At 35.5% G+C, this 14,696-nt stretch overlaps 2 protein-coding genes across 5 annotated transcripts; one reads left to right on the top strand and one right to left on the bottom strand.

Moving 5' to 3' along the window:
* Nucleotides 1-153: 153 nt before the first annotated feature.
* On the bottom strand, nucleotides 154-5,948 carry HOS1 (ubiquitin-protein ligase). The gene is made up of 10 exons (XM_078296085.1): nucleotides 5,770-5,948; nucleotides 5,103-5,390; nucleotides 4,391-4,493; nucleotides 4,048-4,182; nucleotides 3,562-3,737; nucleotides 2,457-2,843; nucleotides 2,044-2,202; nucleotides 790-1,254; nucleotides 557-688; nucleotides 154-463 (listed from the first exon to the last, which is right to left on the bottom strand). The coding sequence occupies exons 1-10, from the start codon at nucleotides 5,857-5,859 to the stop codon at nucleotides 299-301; spliced, it is 2,100 nt and encodes a 699-aa protein (XP_078152211.1). The 5' UTR covers nucleotides 5,860-5,948; the 3' UTR covers nucleotides 154-298.
* A 1,435-nt stretch (nucleotides 5,949-7,383) lies between these two features.
* On the top strand, nucleotides 7,384-10,579 carry PDX2 (pyridoxine biosynthesis 2). Of its 4 annotated transcripts, none has more exons than XM_078295791.1 (8): nucleotides 7,410-7,428; nucleotides 7,480-7,548; nucleotides 7,917-8,044; nucleotides 8,842-8,929; nucleotides 9,217-9,290; nucleotides 9,448-9,639; nucleotides 9,922-10,019; nucleotides 10,279-10,579. In XM_078295791.1, the coding sequence occupies exons 2-8, from the start codon at nucleotides 7,497-7,499 to the stop codon at nucleotides 10,421-10,423; spliced, it is 777 nt and encodes a 258-aa protein (XP_078151917.1). In that variant the 5' UTR covers nucleotides 7,410-7,428; nucleotides 7,480-7,496; the 3' UTR covers nucleotides 10,424-10,579. The 4 variants fall into 4 exon arrangements, with proteins under 4 accessions (XP_078151918.1, XP_078151915.1, XP_078151917.1 ...); XM_078295790.1 differs by having other exon boundaries at nucleotides 7,411-7,428; nucleotides 7,476-7,548; XM_078295792.1 differs by having other exon boundaries at nucleotides 7,384-7,548; nucleotides 9,922-10,113.
* Nucleotides 10,580-14,696: the final 4,117 nt, after the last annotated feature.

The raw sequence follows: 14,696 nt of genomic DNA, 5'->3' as shown, positions 1-14,696 counted from the left end.
TCATTTAAGTTTCCATTCAATTTTGGAAACAAAAAAAAAAAATCAGGTCAGGTTAGGATTCATGAAAGAACTGTAGCATCCAATAAACGAATTGTGCTCAAATCAATACTTAATTAGTAAAGCTCGAAAAATGACTGATATGGAGAATTATCACTCTTACCAAGGCTGATGCAATTATCACAGTAGGAATAAGTGAAACAATGAATTACAGTCCACTGAGTAAAATAAATCAGGGTACCCTAAAGTAAACCAAAACTTTTTTAAATTTCAGAATTAAATAACAAAGCTATTATTTTTATTATGCATACAACACACCTCCACCCATAGATCCATTAGGAAGATTACCCCCATGAGACACTAGTGGTACATCATTTTTTACAAAATGATGGTTTTCTCCTACTGACGAATGTTCTGACATCACCTTATGCCTTTCTGACTCAGGTAACAGCTCCAGTGACCTGACCTGATTTTCATAAAAATTACAACTTAATAACCTAATAATAAAAAATGTGCAAAAGTAGCAACAATGTATTAGAGGGAAAAAAAAGGAACTTACAACTAAATCATGCCTCCTCTGAGACGTTTTTCTTATTTTGGACGAAGCATCAGTACCAAGTTTCTCTATTGCCTCCTGCTCTATGCTTCTAAGGCTGGTATGAACTTTATATCCCTCTCCATACCTATACCTCTGAAGGAAGAAAAAATTTATTTACTTTTTTTTTTTGTATATTATGCTCTAAGCAATCAAATCATCACAACTAAACAGATTGGCAAATTGGTAAAGCATACCTGGAGATAAAAGACAACAAGGAGGCTACCGCACGAAGATTCCGGCTTCTCACTAGCCCTGTCTAATAAACACTTGTGCAGGTACTTCTCTTCTACAAGATTCCAAGGCAACTCAATCATTCTATCAGCCAAACCTCTCTCCAAACAGAAAGCACACATTTCACTTACTAGTAATTCCACCTGCTGTAACTTCATTTCCAAGTCCTTTACTTTATCACAGTATGCTCTCTGGTATATGAAGGCCTCAGTCATGAGGCCATACTCTATTCTGACCCGTATTGCATTTACAGCCTCCTCGAGAGAAGTCGTACCAGTTGCAGCCTCCACACTTGCAGGGAGGTCATCAGAACCAGCACAGCGGAGGAGGATCAGCGCTGCATCTGGACGCTGCCTTTCTAGAAGCACTTGAGCTATTTTCGGGTGAGTTTCAGGGTTAGCTATCTTGGGTAGAAGTAGAATAGCCTCCTGCAAGATTTTACTAAGGCAATTAAAGAATAGCATAAAATTTTGGGATAAGGACAATCATACCGACAGGATATATATTTGCAAAGAAAGATTGTAGCCCAAGACCTTAGTTCTCTACCAGTAAGGTCCAATGCAAATGTACTTGAGGTATCTAACCAAATTGGATCTTTTTCCTAGTTTTCATTTGTTTGGATTCCTTTTCCATACAGAAAAAACACTACTTTTCATTATTTGAAAGCCACAATGATTTTTGCACTTTCAAAACACCCAATTTCTAACGGATAAGTTATACTCAAACAAAATTTATGCAAAAGGAAGAGAAGTCACTTCTAAATGGAAAAGCCGAAAATATGTAATGCTAACAGAGTATTTTTGTTTCAAGAATTGTTCTTTCCATTTATCAATGCTCCATTCAATTATCTTAGCATATAATCATCGTTTTGTTGAACATAGAGGACTTCATTCAGGGAAGAAAATCATTTCATTTACCCCAACATTAGGTCTAAAAAGACCACATATGTCGGTTTATTAAATGATTAGGAAAGGACTCGTTACTTTCATAAATAACACCTAATGGGTGCTCATGTTAACTCCAGAAATTTTCCCCTTTTCAATTATAAGCTGGTGGTATGGCACTGCCAGATTCCACTAATGCCAAAGGGAATTTTTTAGCGCATTATTCTTTTTAAAAAGAAAACATAATTCATGCATGCTTAATTTGCATACTCATACAAAAAAGCGCTCTTTCCAAAAGTCTGTTTCTTTGGTAAATGAGTAAGACATTATTACCTCAAGAGCTTGCTCTGAGTGGTCATCTAATAGATAGAAAACCATGCATTCAGTCAATGCCCGACTAGTCACACCAAAAGCTGCACAGAAATCATCCAGTATAAACCTCCACAGCGAATCAGGCTTTGTCCAGTGCCGATCAATCAGATAATATAAGAACTATAAATGACTGTTAAGGTAAAAATAGTAAATACTTAGGAGGCATCAAGAGTCTAGGCAAGTAGAACCATACTAATGCCTACCACTCAATAACAGCTCAGCTACCAATTAAACTCTGTACCTGACCTGAAAATAAGTGGTAAAATGGAACTAAAAACCTTAGAACGAAAAATGCAAGTACATGGTGATCTGCAACAATAAAAGCATCACAATGGCATATTGAGGAATTCCAAGTTAAGCAGCAGGAAGGATACAATTGCTTGCTTTGCAACCACCGTATCAGAAGCACCACGTAGGAACAACACATCCGCAGCAGCACGCACGCTTGTAAATGGATACTGGTTCGACTGGTCAACCCGGGGATAAAAAGCCATTTCTGGTCTCTCATGCTCAAGGGACAATAAGATATCCTCATCAGAAACATCATCTAACTCTAGGTTTTGCAAAGCCTCTTCTATGAAAAGAGAGGGTCTAGAGTTTGCCTCGCTCATAGTAGGTAAGTTGATTTGGGGCCAGAAGCGTTTGGCCGAAGCAGCTTTTCTCTCACTTACACGCAACTCCCATGTCGCAATGTCAGGATAATGTGGCTCGACATGCTCGAGAAACTTATGCCGTGTACACCATATCATCACCTCCAAATGCTGTACCAAGATAAACAAAGAAGGTTTAAATTAGACTTTTAATTATAACCCGGTAATCAGGGATAACTAAATATTTCAATTTCAGATGAGCATCATGTTAAATCAACCGCTCCAGCTAAGATTTTGGGAGGGTATATGGACCAAAATGATCTCCAAATTTGAAAATTCTCTACAAACTGGGAGAATCTAAAATTTTAAAATCATAAACTCCATATACTGTATAGAAAATACAACAAACTTAGAAAATTAGGAAAAAATTTCAAGCAATATTCAGAAATTACAATAATAGCAGTTTCAGCACTTTGGGCATCACATACTGAACAAACCATTTGAAGTCCAGTTTTTGGAATCTATATCAAAAAAGGAACTCCAGATGCCTCAAGGCCTGCAGGGTTCTAAATAACGCGCTATCGGCACTATAGCATTTTCGGACCATAAAAGCTATGGCGCTATCAGCGCAGTATGGGCATAGCGCCGTTTGTTCAACTGTTCCGGTATGACGCGATAAACGCTATTTAAACCTTCGCTCAAGGGAGATCATAAAACAAACATCAACAAAGTTTTGAATAAATAATTTAAGATATTAAGACAAAATGGGATAAGGATAATTTTGGACTAAAATTTGAGACATGTCTCGAACATTATTACATGAGCACTTAACAGAATTAAGGTTTATATGGATTTGAAACACAATGGAACAATCTTTACAGAAGCGTACCTGTTTTGCCTTTGTGGTATCCTCAAGAAGTTGGTGCAAGTCATTAACCTGTGCATGCACTGACTCATCAAAGGAAGAAACCATTGCCTCAATTACCATGCATATACCATTCAGTTGGGTTATAACATTTTGCATTAGAGGCATGTCCTTTTGCATGGCTCCAACACTGCCTTTGTCTAGGTTGGAGTTAAGCTTCAAAGATATCACTAACAAAATTTAAGTGTCATTTTTAAATTGCCTTGGTATCCACATTGCTACAGAAGCTCTACCATGTACTGTACCATAATTTAAAGTTTATGCTATGGTACTTGTATCATTTATAATTTCTCTGGTACCCAACTGCGGAGGGGGTCAAAACCACCATATTTTCCATCAGCACCACTCTCAATCAATACAGATAAGGTAATAGTGCTCTTTATACAGAAATATAAGCCAAAGGTCCTTGATTGAATATATTAATAAGAAAAGACAGTAGCGTAAGGATACAAATGATTCGCATCTTCCTCACAAGGTGTGCAAAAGACCGCTTGCACCAGTCCTTTACCACGACTTCGTCCAATAAAAAAGCAAGTACCGGGTCACTCGACACAGCATTCTCATCCAAACACACATCAGTTACATCTGTTTTGTACTTGTTAAGGTAGAAACAAAAATATATATACATATATAACACCAAAATCCAAGATGCCTAAAATAAGCAAACAAAATGAAAAACCTGAGTTGTAAAAATTCAAAGAAAAGTTGGGTCTTATATGATGAGTACTGAAATGGTGAACAGTTGGAGTTCATGTATGGAAAATGGACATCAATTAAAGGAAAAAAAGGATACAGTGGCAGATCAAAGAAGCGAGATTGTTTCGCAAAGCCACATCGAACAAGAGATACAATCTTTCTATATCAAGGCTCGCACGATTTCCAATGCCTTCCTTTGCCTGAAAATTAGGATTCATTACTAATTTTAAGAATGAGCGTGTGAGCACATTTATGTGATTCCAAGTATTCGCCTGCTTATAACTACTCATAATTGTCAAAACAAGAAGCAAGGGCCTATTGAAATTACCCCAAAGTTGTAACTTTATTACAAATAATGTAACATGTTTTAGTAGCAATTAAAAAAATAGTTGTCCTGTTGCAGCTAATGTAAAACATCCCTTGTTGTTGCAATTAAAACCCGCCATTTTTAGGGTTTTTTTGTAATAACATCGATTGGTTGAAACATAGGTAATGTCAGACAAAAATGGGCTAGTCTGTCCTGAAGGCCCTAACATTTTTGGAATTAAACTGATTATTTGCTTTTACATGCACTTGAATCCCACCCGCCTACTCAGCTTCACTTGAGTATGGTTTAAGTTAGGCTCAGGGGATAAAGACTAGACATAGTACATAACATATTTGTCAACAACTAACAGATTGGATATTTTTTGTTATGCCAACCTAACTCATAGGTGGTGTTTGCAAATATCTGAAATTGCATTTTTTTAGTCACAAATATGAGATATATAATATTTGCAAATATAGTTATATAAGAAACATAAAGATACCTGAAATCTATCATCATGCTCTCTAGAGATCAATCCAGCTTCGATACACTGGTAATAAAGCCGTAGGCGGGCCCTACTACCCTCACCAACTATTGGGACCCGACAAATGGGACATGTGTCGCATCTCTGGCTACACTCAGGGCAGAGTGAGGCATGCCCACATGCGCACAGCAAGTGCTGCACGTGCCGGCCACAGCTGCTCAGGTCTCTTGTAGCACGGCAATGCTCAATTCTCGCCTCATTGCATAGCTCAATCAAATCTACTGATGCCAGCTGTCTCAGTGCATCCTATATTGAAAAGAAAATTATAAATCAGTAAATTATCATAATGTCTATCATCATTATTATTACTAGATGGATTTTGTTGATACCAATCAACCAGGTCCATGCAACACAATGACAGAGTACCATACCAGTACTCTGATTTTTACAATAAGCTTCTGTAGGCAATGGAGGGTACCATACCAGTTTATTGAGAGAGCATACTGTAATTGTACCAGTCAAGGTACAGCCCCCAAAGTTAAAAGAGTTATTGAGTTGGTCCGAATAACCATCTGTACTCAGGCAACTCTAGATGGGACGCATTTGTCCAGTAAATCGAAAAGGCGAGGTTTTCACTGCAAGTTTATAAAACAACGAGGTTGCCAGTGTAACAAAAATGCTTTACCTGAACGAGAGCGCTGGTGTAGTTTGGAGAAGGCGCGCTGACGTGGTTATTTCCAGAAGGTTCCGTGGAGAGAGACGAGCTCCGATCCATCGCAGACGGAGGGAAAGAGAGGTGGGTTTGGGGTTTAAAGAAAAGAAACACAGTCGAGAGAAAGAAAAAAAATTTCAGAATCAGGATGCTCGCATCGTCTCCATTTTTACGGACACTGGAACTATGCGTGCTAGTGCTACCGATCACTGCCCTTCGATTTATATTGTACGGTTTTGAGTGTACGTAGACCAGCTCCATCAATTAGAAAGGTATTGTTAGTGAGTGCGTATCCTCTGAGATATCTCAACTTTTGCGTGACCTACATGTCCGGTTCCTATTCGGGGGTGATGTAGGGGTCAGAATTATGTGTGTTTTGTGATTCGCGCAAACGTATTTAAACGGTTGGGATTTTCCACAACGTCACGCAAATTTTGAGATATCTCAGAGGATACGAATTCATTGTTAGTGGGATGTAGCGTGGCTGCGGGCCAAGAGCCCTGGACTGGACTCTGCTGGGGAAACTGGAGCCAACCATTTTCCCGAAAAAGTAAAAGTATTTTATACGTACCCTCGTACAATTACATATTTTCATTTTTCAGGATTAAAGCTGTGGTTATATGCATATTACGGAGTGGACTTCACATTGAATCTATCTTATATATTTTTATTTTTAAAGTTTACATAGGTAAAAATTAGTTTTTGATCGAATGGCAAAATCACATAGTTTTTAATGTGAAAGGTCATGAATTTGAAATCTTAATAAGAGAAATTATTTGTTATAATAACATGTGTATTAAATAATTTGATAGCTTTACATCTTAACTTTTACTCATAAAAAATTCAAATAACAAATTCGAATCGTTAAATATAATCTCCATATGAAAAAGTACTTACATATCGAATTTTCCATTCTTTTATATTTTACTATTTTTTTTAGATTAGTAGGAAATACTTGATCTAAAACTTTGGAACCATTAGAAGCAGTGATTTTCTTCTTGAAAATATAAAATTTAATTTCTAAGTATATTTTCATATGTAAAAGTTATGTGTCTTAAAGCATTACATCATTTTTTGCATGTACTGATAATATGCCATGTAAGCAATTTTAAAATTAACTCTTTTTATCACATCAGCCAAATTGAAATTGTAGAGATGGAAGTATTATAAAACTATGTAAAGGAAATTGGTGTAATTAATATTAATTTTTAGCATTAAACAATTTTTTCTACTGTAAGTTCAGAATTTTTTTAACCGATCACCTATGAATTATGAATTTCAATTACAATATAATAATTATTTTTTAGTTTCCACCATCGAACGTAGCACTGGTGTGTAATTCACGCAGTTCACCGGGTTGACAACGAAAAGTCCGCAAAGAGGAAACAAAATACATTATTCGGAGGCGAGCCGGCCCGAATTCTCCTCTGAGATATCTCAAACTTTGCGTGACTTTATGAAAATCCCAACCGTTTAAATACGTTCTGCACGAATCTCAAAGCAAACATAATACTGACCCCCTACATCACCCCCGAATAGGCACCGGACACGTCGGTCACGCAAAAGTTGAGATATCTCAGAGGATACGCACTCAGCCGGTCCCGGAGGGTAGAGCAAGCGAAACCCATTACTACTGCCGTCGTCTCTCTCTCTCTCTTGAAAAACTTGACAGCTGTCATCTCTCTCTCTCTCTCTCTCTAATGGCGGTGGGAGTTCTAGCACTCCAGGGCTCATACAACGAGCACATAGCAGGTAACGTTGCTTAATAATTCCTTTTAAATATAATTTGAGAAGAGAGTGGAGGGGACGGAAGAGCTTTAGTTTCTCATTTGAAGCTTTATTACTTGCGTTCCTGTTCCCCTGATTAACTTTAATAGCTAGAGGTTCTAATGTTCTCAAGTCGCACTTTTCCTGAAATTAAATAAACCCTGGTTGATAGGTACACGGTTTTTGTTTCCATCACAAAAAAGAAGTATTGTTCTTACATAATTCCAAGAGATTGGACATTTCTCCCCTCTTTATTCCTGTTTGATTCCCAAGTTCAAACTGAATGCTAAATATGTATGTCGCATGGAGAATAATACATTTATACATGTGTACATTTTATGTATAAAATGTAGCTTTGAGAAGAATAGGCGTCAAAGGGGTGGAGATAAGAAAGCCAGAGCAGCTGAGAGGTGTCGATTCTCTTATAATACCAGGGGGTGAGAGCACCACCATGGCTAAATTAGCGGAATTTCATAACCTGGTATCTTCATCTCTATCCTCTTTCTATTGCTTGTGGTAATCAGTTCTGATACCAGTTACAGAAAACTACCAGCACTGCTTATTTTTGTTCCTGCTGCTCCTACCCCTGGAATGTAGAATATAGTGGTCCATACCTCTTTTGATTTTACATAATTTGATTCTGATATTTAAATAAATCAGGCTTTGTATCAGTAGTCCCGTACGAGTTCAAGCAGCAGGGTTTTAGATTAACACCAGAGCTGAACTAGCAAATTTTGAATAGCCTGGTTATAGTTTCTTTTCGGAACGATTTCCTGCTTTCCCATGTAGTGTATCAGATAACACATATCCCTAGCTGATATTTCATGAATACAAGTATGCACGTGGAGAATATTCTTTATGCGAGTCATTCCCAATTTAGTTCAAAATGTGCCAATGATTTCCTTTCCTCCCCGTGTTTTCAGAAATAATTGGGAGGGAGGTGATGCGTGTGGTATTATTATTCTCCAAAAGGTGCAGTTGAATGTTTCTTGTTTTGCAGGGAAAAACGTGGTTTGATTGTGTTTTGTAGGGGCATGTAGAGAAACATTTTTTGATCTCTTATCACCACTTGATCGTGGATATCATAGCAGTCTGGCTAAATCCAGTACCTGTTGGTATCAGACCCGTACTATTTTGACATCATTGTTGTTATTGTGGGATATCCTTAGTATTATGTCAAGTTACTATAACAATAAGTTCTGCACTCTGTTACTGTTTATTCTTAGGTATGTGCAGTGAAATTTCCTCATTTATGATAATCTTCTTCTTTCCTTAAAGTTCCCTGCTTTGAGAGAATTTGTGGGCTCAGGAAATCCAGTATGGGGTACATGTGCAGGTCTCATCTTCCTTGCAAATAAGGCCGTTGGTGAGTGCCTCATTCAATTATATAATTTTTCAATGTCCGTACCAGTATGTTTAATTACTGACATCATGGTCTTAAACTGTGACTAACTCAGTAGTAAACTGGCTGCCACAATACTGAGTGCCATATTTGATGGTAACAAAATCTCAGGTGACTATGCCTGGTTAAAAGTAATTTATTTTAGTCCGGGAAAAGACCAGGAATAGAAAAACTGTGACCCCCCCCCCCCCCCCCCCCCCTTCCTCGCCTCTCTCTCTATAGAAATTATAATATGCCTCTTGTATGTTCAGGTCAAAAGACTGGTGGACAGGAGCTTGTAGGGGGCTTGGATTGCACAGTGCATCGTAATTTTTTCGGCAGTCAGGTTTTTACTTTTATCTTTTGAATGCTTACGTTTTTAAATTTGCATAAAGAACCATAAGAAATGAGGATCTAATTCTGCCCTCCTTTTCCTTATTGTTGGATTAAGGGTCTGCTATCTTGATGTGAAAGTATTTTTCTTTTGAATTTTCTTACTACAGTTACAGAGCTTTGAAATAGAGCTCGTGGTACCTAAATTAGCTGAAAAAGAAGGTGGTACTAATACTTGCCGTGGTGTATTCATACGTGCACCTGCTATACTAGAAGTAGGGCCTAATGTTGAGGTCATTGCCGACTTGCCTGTCTCGTCAGACCAACCCAGGGTTGTCATACCAGCCATTGATGGCCAAGAGGTATTCTTTTATAAATTATGTATTATGTACTCCATAGGAAAACTAATACGGTGCATACTAATGTTGACTGATTTGCTCTTCGAATTGATCTTTCTTGAAAGAAAAATGTGACTACCAACACAAACATAAATCAGACATTGACAAACTAAAAGGGAGCAAATAATGATTGTTGGAAGACCATTCTGTCTAGTTTGCGCTGGTGGCTTGTGCGCTTCTAACATGAGAACAATGTTGTGCTTTTTTATTTAGTTTTTTTTATATGATTCAATTTTCTTTTTCCAGGAGAGAGAGTTCACAGACGACAAAGTAATAGTGGCCATAAAGCAAGGCAACTTACTAGCAACTGCTTTTCACCCTGAACTAACTTCTGACTCCAGATGGTTAGTATATGTGTGTTTGTGCGTGCTTGTTAGTGTGGGTGCATGTTTTGTGTGTTCATCTAGGGTGTTGACCAAGCAACCATGTTTCATCCTGGTTATGCATTTACCCGTAACTTTTTGCCTTTAAACCATAACTTTACATAAGCCAACAATGGCAAATAATAATTGACCAAATGGTTAATAATGACAGTATGGTGTAGTATTGCAAGATCCAAACCTTAGATGTCTTATAGAGAGATTTTCTTATGTGAATTTTCAGGCACCGGTATTTCATGGCAATGGTGGAAGAGGCTAAGCAGGAAGCCACACCATCAGAAGCATTGGTGAAGTATGATCTGTATGCTAATGATGGGGATGTCAGTGCCATTGGGAAGAGGCACCTTGATCTTCCTATCTTTGAGTAGCGTAATATGATAGATCCATTACAGAAATAAGTCGAATCTATATCATATATATAGATAAATATACTAAATGAATAAGTATTACAACTTTGTATTATTTGTCACGAGAAAATGTATGGCCTGAAATTAATTTAAGAAAATTTTCCTGCTGGGTATGAAGTTGCAATTTCATCTACATAATTATTACACATTGCCCATTACAATTCAATAAAATTGTGTACAACTGGAGACGAGCCGTACCTTAAGCCCGTGTCTTGTTGATAAATGATAATAGTTTGGTTATGCAATCAACCATGTGTATGTTGTGCGGTGTCCAGTTTGTACATTTTTTGTTTCTATCAAAATTTATACAAAGCCACACAAGAACAACAGAACATGAAAATAAAAGATAAATTGGAGGCGGGGTTCATATGAGAAAAGTCAAAGGCAAAGAGTCACCTCTGATTATAAAAAGGCACTGGGAGAAGCATTGCTGTAGTAAGAAGAATAATAGGTTATTGAACAATACCTATTTACTTTGGTTGTTACAGGGTTTGTTCTTTTTTTGGTGTTGCTGGCACTGATCTCTTTTGTGTTTCAGTTATTTTGCTTTTGAGTTGTACATTCTGGTAAACCCTGTAATGATGTTCCTTTATTAATATAGCACCTGGCAACCACTGCCCGGCTTTCTTAAAAAAAAAAAAATTAATTAAAAAAAGGACAAAACAAAACTGAATTTGAAACTCGGTTTGAGCATTTATAAACCGAAGTCGGAGTTCAGTTTACCCTTTTTTAATTTTTTAATTGAGACAGGTATAATTGTGTAACCATTTGTACAACACTGAATACCGAGATCGATGATCGTTTTTTAAAATTTAATATTGAATATGAAGTTCCGTGCTGATGGTTTTTCTAAAATTTCCGGCAATTAAGTCGGTTTCCTATATCTTTAAGGTTTCGTGATAGTTTTTGAGCTGAGAAGATTAAAGTAAAATAGAAAGGGTATATAATCTATTTGAAAGTGATAGGGAATACTGAATAGCAAAACACTGAACAGAGTTAACACACACGGGTTTATTTCACTGAGCTTAGTTAAATAGCCAAAATATAGCAGCGCAGTTTAATTCATAAAATTACGGTAAGGTAATAGATTTTTCCTCTTTCTATTGTTTATAGCCAATTAGCCATCACATTATATTGATAAGTTAAAAAAAAAAATTGACAGTTGTCAACAACCGTCTTAATCTTCTGAACTTATTGTACAAACTCTCAAAATGCTCACTCAATTATTTCACAATAGACATTTGATTATTGCATAATACATATTAAATTATTACTTAATTATTATATGTTCATACTGACTATTATGAATTTCCGTACTTATTAACGGAGGACTCCGAGTACATATTTTATAATTACATATACATAATTAATAATTATTATATAATACATATGTATGTATTTGCTTACAGTATATTTAGCTTCGTAAAAATTGATAATAAACCGTTAGAGATAATTTAAGATGCGAGGAACTTTGCAAGTACATGTAATATTCTAAATACTTTGGCAAAAAAGAACCTGTCCTAGTCAGGAGCAAAGTCAGACTTTTTAACTATGGGAATCAAATGTGAATGGAATCAAGCATATAAAATTTTTAAACTGCAAATGGCGATCAATTTAACAGGAGGAGGGTTCAAATGCCTCCATTTTTTGTGCCTCCACCATGCCTTCATTTTTAAAAACTTTAATAATTCAAAATTTAAAACTTAAAAGTTAAAATAAAACCGTTGGATATGATCTACATCATTTTATCTATACACGTGTAAAAAATTATGACATTTCAATTTTATTTTGATTGTCATCAAGAGCTTGTAAAAAACGCACTAATGTGGATGATTTCTAGACATTGATTTTTGAACCTATTGATTCACATAAAAACAAAATTGAAATGTGATGATTTTTTATAAGCTCATAGAGAAAATAACATAGATCACATCTAACGGTTTTGTTTTGACTTTTAAGTTTTCAATTTTGATTTATTAAAGTTTTAAAAAATAGAGGCATTGTGCAGGCACAAAAAATGGAGGCATTTAAACCCTCCTCATTTAACAGTACCATAGCATTTCTTCTAAATTATGTAGAAATTTATCAATAAATATACTTTTTTTTAAATAAATGGAGATCAATTGACCTCTATTTTACACTGAGTGCCCCCGTCTCTGATGCTAGTCCATGTTGGAATTCAGATACAGTGTAATATCTAATCATGTAGAAATAATTCAGGGGCAAAAACTAGAAAATTTGAATAGGAAAAGATAAACTATAAAATGCTTAATATCTGAAATGACAAAAAAAAAAATATGTAGTCATTGAGAATTGAATCTAAGACCTTTCAAAGATCAAATGAGATTCTAACCGCTAGGCTACAAGTACACACATGTTATTTTACGAGGGGGCTAAAGTATACACAAATTAAAAAAAATACAAATTTTCAATTAAATTTAAGGATGAAAACGAAGCGGATAAGGAACGAATATCAGACGGATTCGAATACGGATATAGATCGAATCAAATATTTATTAAAATAATATAAAAAATATTAAAATATACTAAAGTTCATAATATTTATCTAATTATAATGGTGAATAACATGATTGGTTCATAATGTATATTAAAATATATGGTGTATAGTTACTATTCGGATACGGATAATTAAAACGTAAAATCATATCAGTATCCATATCTACACGGATATTTGAATATCGGATATCTACATCTAATTTTTCAAATACATATCGAATACCCATAGAGATCTAATTTTTCATAGCGTTTTCACTCCTAATTAAATTTTAATATACATAATTAAAATTTTAAAATCATAGAGGTGACTTAGCCACCTTTTACTTAGTCTTAGATCTGTCCCTGAATGAAATATGAGTCGCTCATTTTCATTCGATACAAATTTTAAAACAAATCTCTATATACTATGGGTATGTTTGGTTGCAATATTAGAATAACTATATTAGCAAAATTGGCGTTTGTCTTATTAAAATAGCTTGTTCCACGTTTTTTTAGAATAACTTATTCTAATAAAACATACAAGTTTGATTCTCTATTATAGCTATTCTAACCAACAAAACACCTCGTTCATGGGCAACCAAACATACACCATATTCATGGGCGGAGCTACAGTGCTGCAGCTGGATTTTTTTTTTTTTGGACTAGGTTCTTTAATGGGTCTTGTCTACCACTGGATGAGTGAGTCATTTAATCTAATTAGGGAAGAAATATATTTTTAAATCTTTGTTCAATTCGGAGTAGCGATTCCCCTCCGCCCAATTGATACCAATTTTTTTAGAAATTACAAGTAATTGTATTAGTAATTTTGGAATCAATTAGTAATTTAGAAATTATAACTGATTCAAAAGACAGAGATGCAATTTGATATGCGAACGGAGACGAAAAATGAATTATGGAGACGATTCAAACCTGAACCCATTCAAATAAAAAAAGAAAAGAAATCAAATCCAATTTCTAAATACCTCCGACTCAAATCCTAGCTACGTGACTGCCTATGTGACTGCCTATGTTTGTAATAGATATCAATTAATTTTGATCCCGCCATGAATATTATTAATTACAGAGATAAATCACAGAGACATGAATTGTATTCCCTTTCTCGTACCTGTTACATGTACAACGGCGGTCTCTACAGGCAATGTAGTATTTGTAACTAACTGTATAACTAATCCTTTATTAACATCGTCACTAGCTGTAATTAATCCCGTAACAATATCTTAACAGAATTGTTATCAGTTGTTTGACTACGGTCAACGGGTCAAGCTGCTATCACTAACAAGTATACTACACCTTTTTAAAAATAGTTGATTTTGGTATATAGATTAGAGTAATCGAAGTTTAATTGAGTACACGGATAGCTACTCCAATTTCAACACAGGAAGTCCCTCTGTAAAAAGTTGATCAAATTTCAAATCTACCTGACCGGTCAATCTTCTTTGGTTTAAATTCGAAAGACAGTTTAGTGTTTACTGAGAATTGAAAAACTTCGCTTCCCAAGAGAGTGCGTGCGATGTCACAAGGACACTAAAAATTGCATCTTATTTCTACATTTTCTACTTAAAAAAATAAATACTGAGAAATACAGTCTTGGGAAATTTCTGCAAACAGTCAACAAAACAGAAGTCCATTCATAGAAGTAGAAAGTAGTAAACTTAATGCCGATTTTTTATTAATATAAAAAGAATTAAAAAATATTGGAGAAGAGATAGAAATCAGG

The sequence above is a fragment of the Carex rostrata genome, chromosome 31 (genome assembly GCF_964058835.1).
Source record: "Carex rostrata chromosome 31, lpCarRost1.2, whole genome shotgun sequence".
Lineage (NCBI taxonomy): Eukaryota > Viridiplantae > Streptophyta > Magnoliopsida > Poales > Cyperaceae > Carex > Carex rostrata.
This window is presented reverse-complemented; position numbering and strand designations above follow the sequence as displayed.

Bases quoted from the DNA above. Each gene is read 5' to 3' on its own strand.
- HOS1 (XM_078296085.1), bottom strand. From the start codon at position 5,859: ATGGATCGGAGCTCGTCTCTCTCCACGGAACCTTCTGGAAATAACCAC. The intron at 3,738-4,047 runs GTATCCTTACGC...ACTCCAACCTAG, and splicing joins GAGGAAGATGCGAATCATTT to ACAAAGGCAGTGTTGGAGCC. The intron at 689-789 runs GTATGCTTTACC...TTCTTCCTTCAG, and splicing joins TTGTTGTCTTTTATCTCCAG to AGGTATAGGTATGGAGAGGG.
- PDX2 (XM_078295789.1), top strand. From the start codon at position 7,497: ATGGCGGTGGGAGTTCTAGCACTCCAGGGCTCATACAACGAGCACATA. The intron at 7,549-7,916 runs GTAACGTTGCTT...TATAAAATGTAG, and splicing joins ATACAACGAGCACATAGCAG to CTTTGAGAAGAATAGGCGTC. The intron at 8,045-8,841 runs GTATCTTCATCT...CTTTCCTTAAAG, and splicing joins TAGCGGAATTTCATAACCTG to TTCCCTGCTTTGAGAGAATT.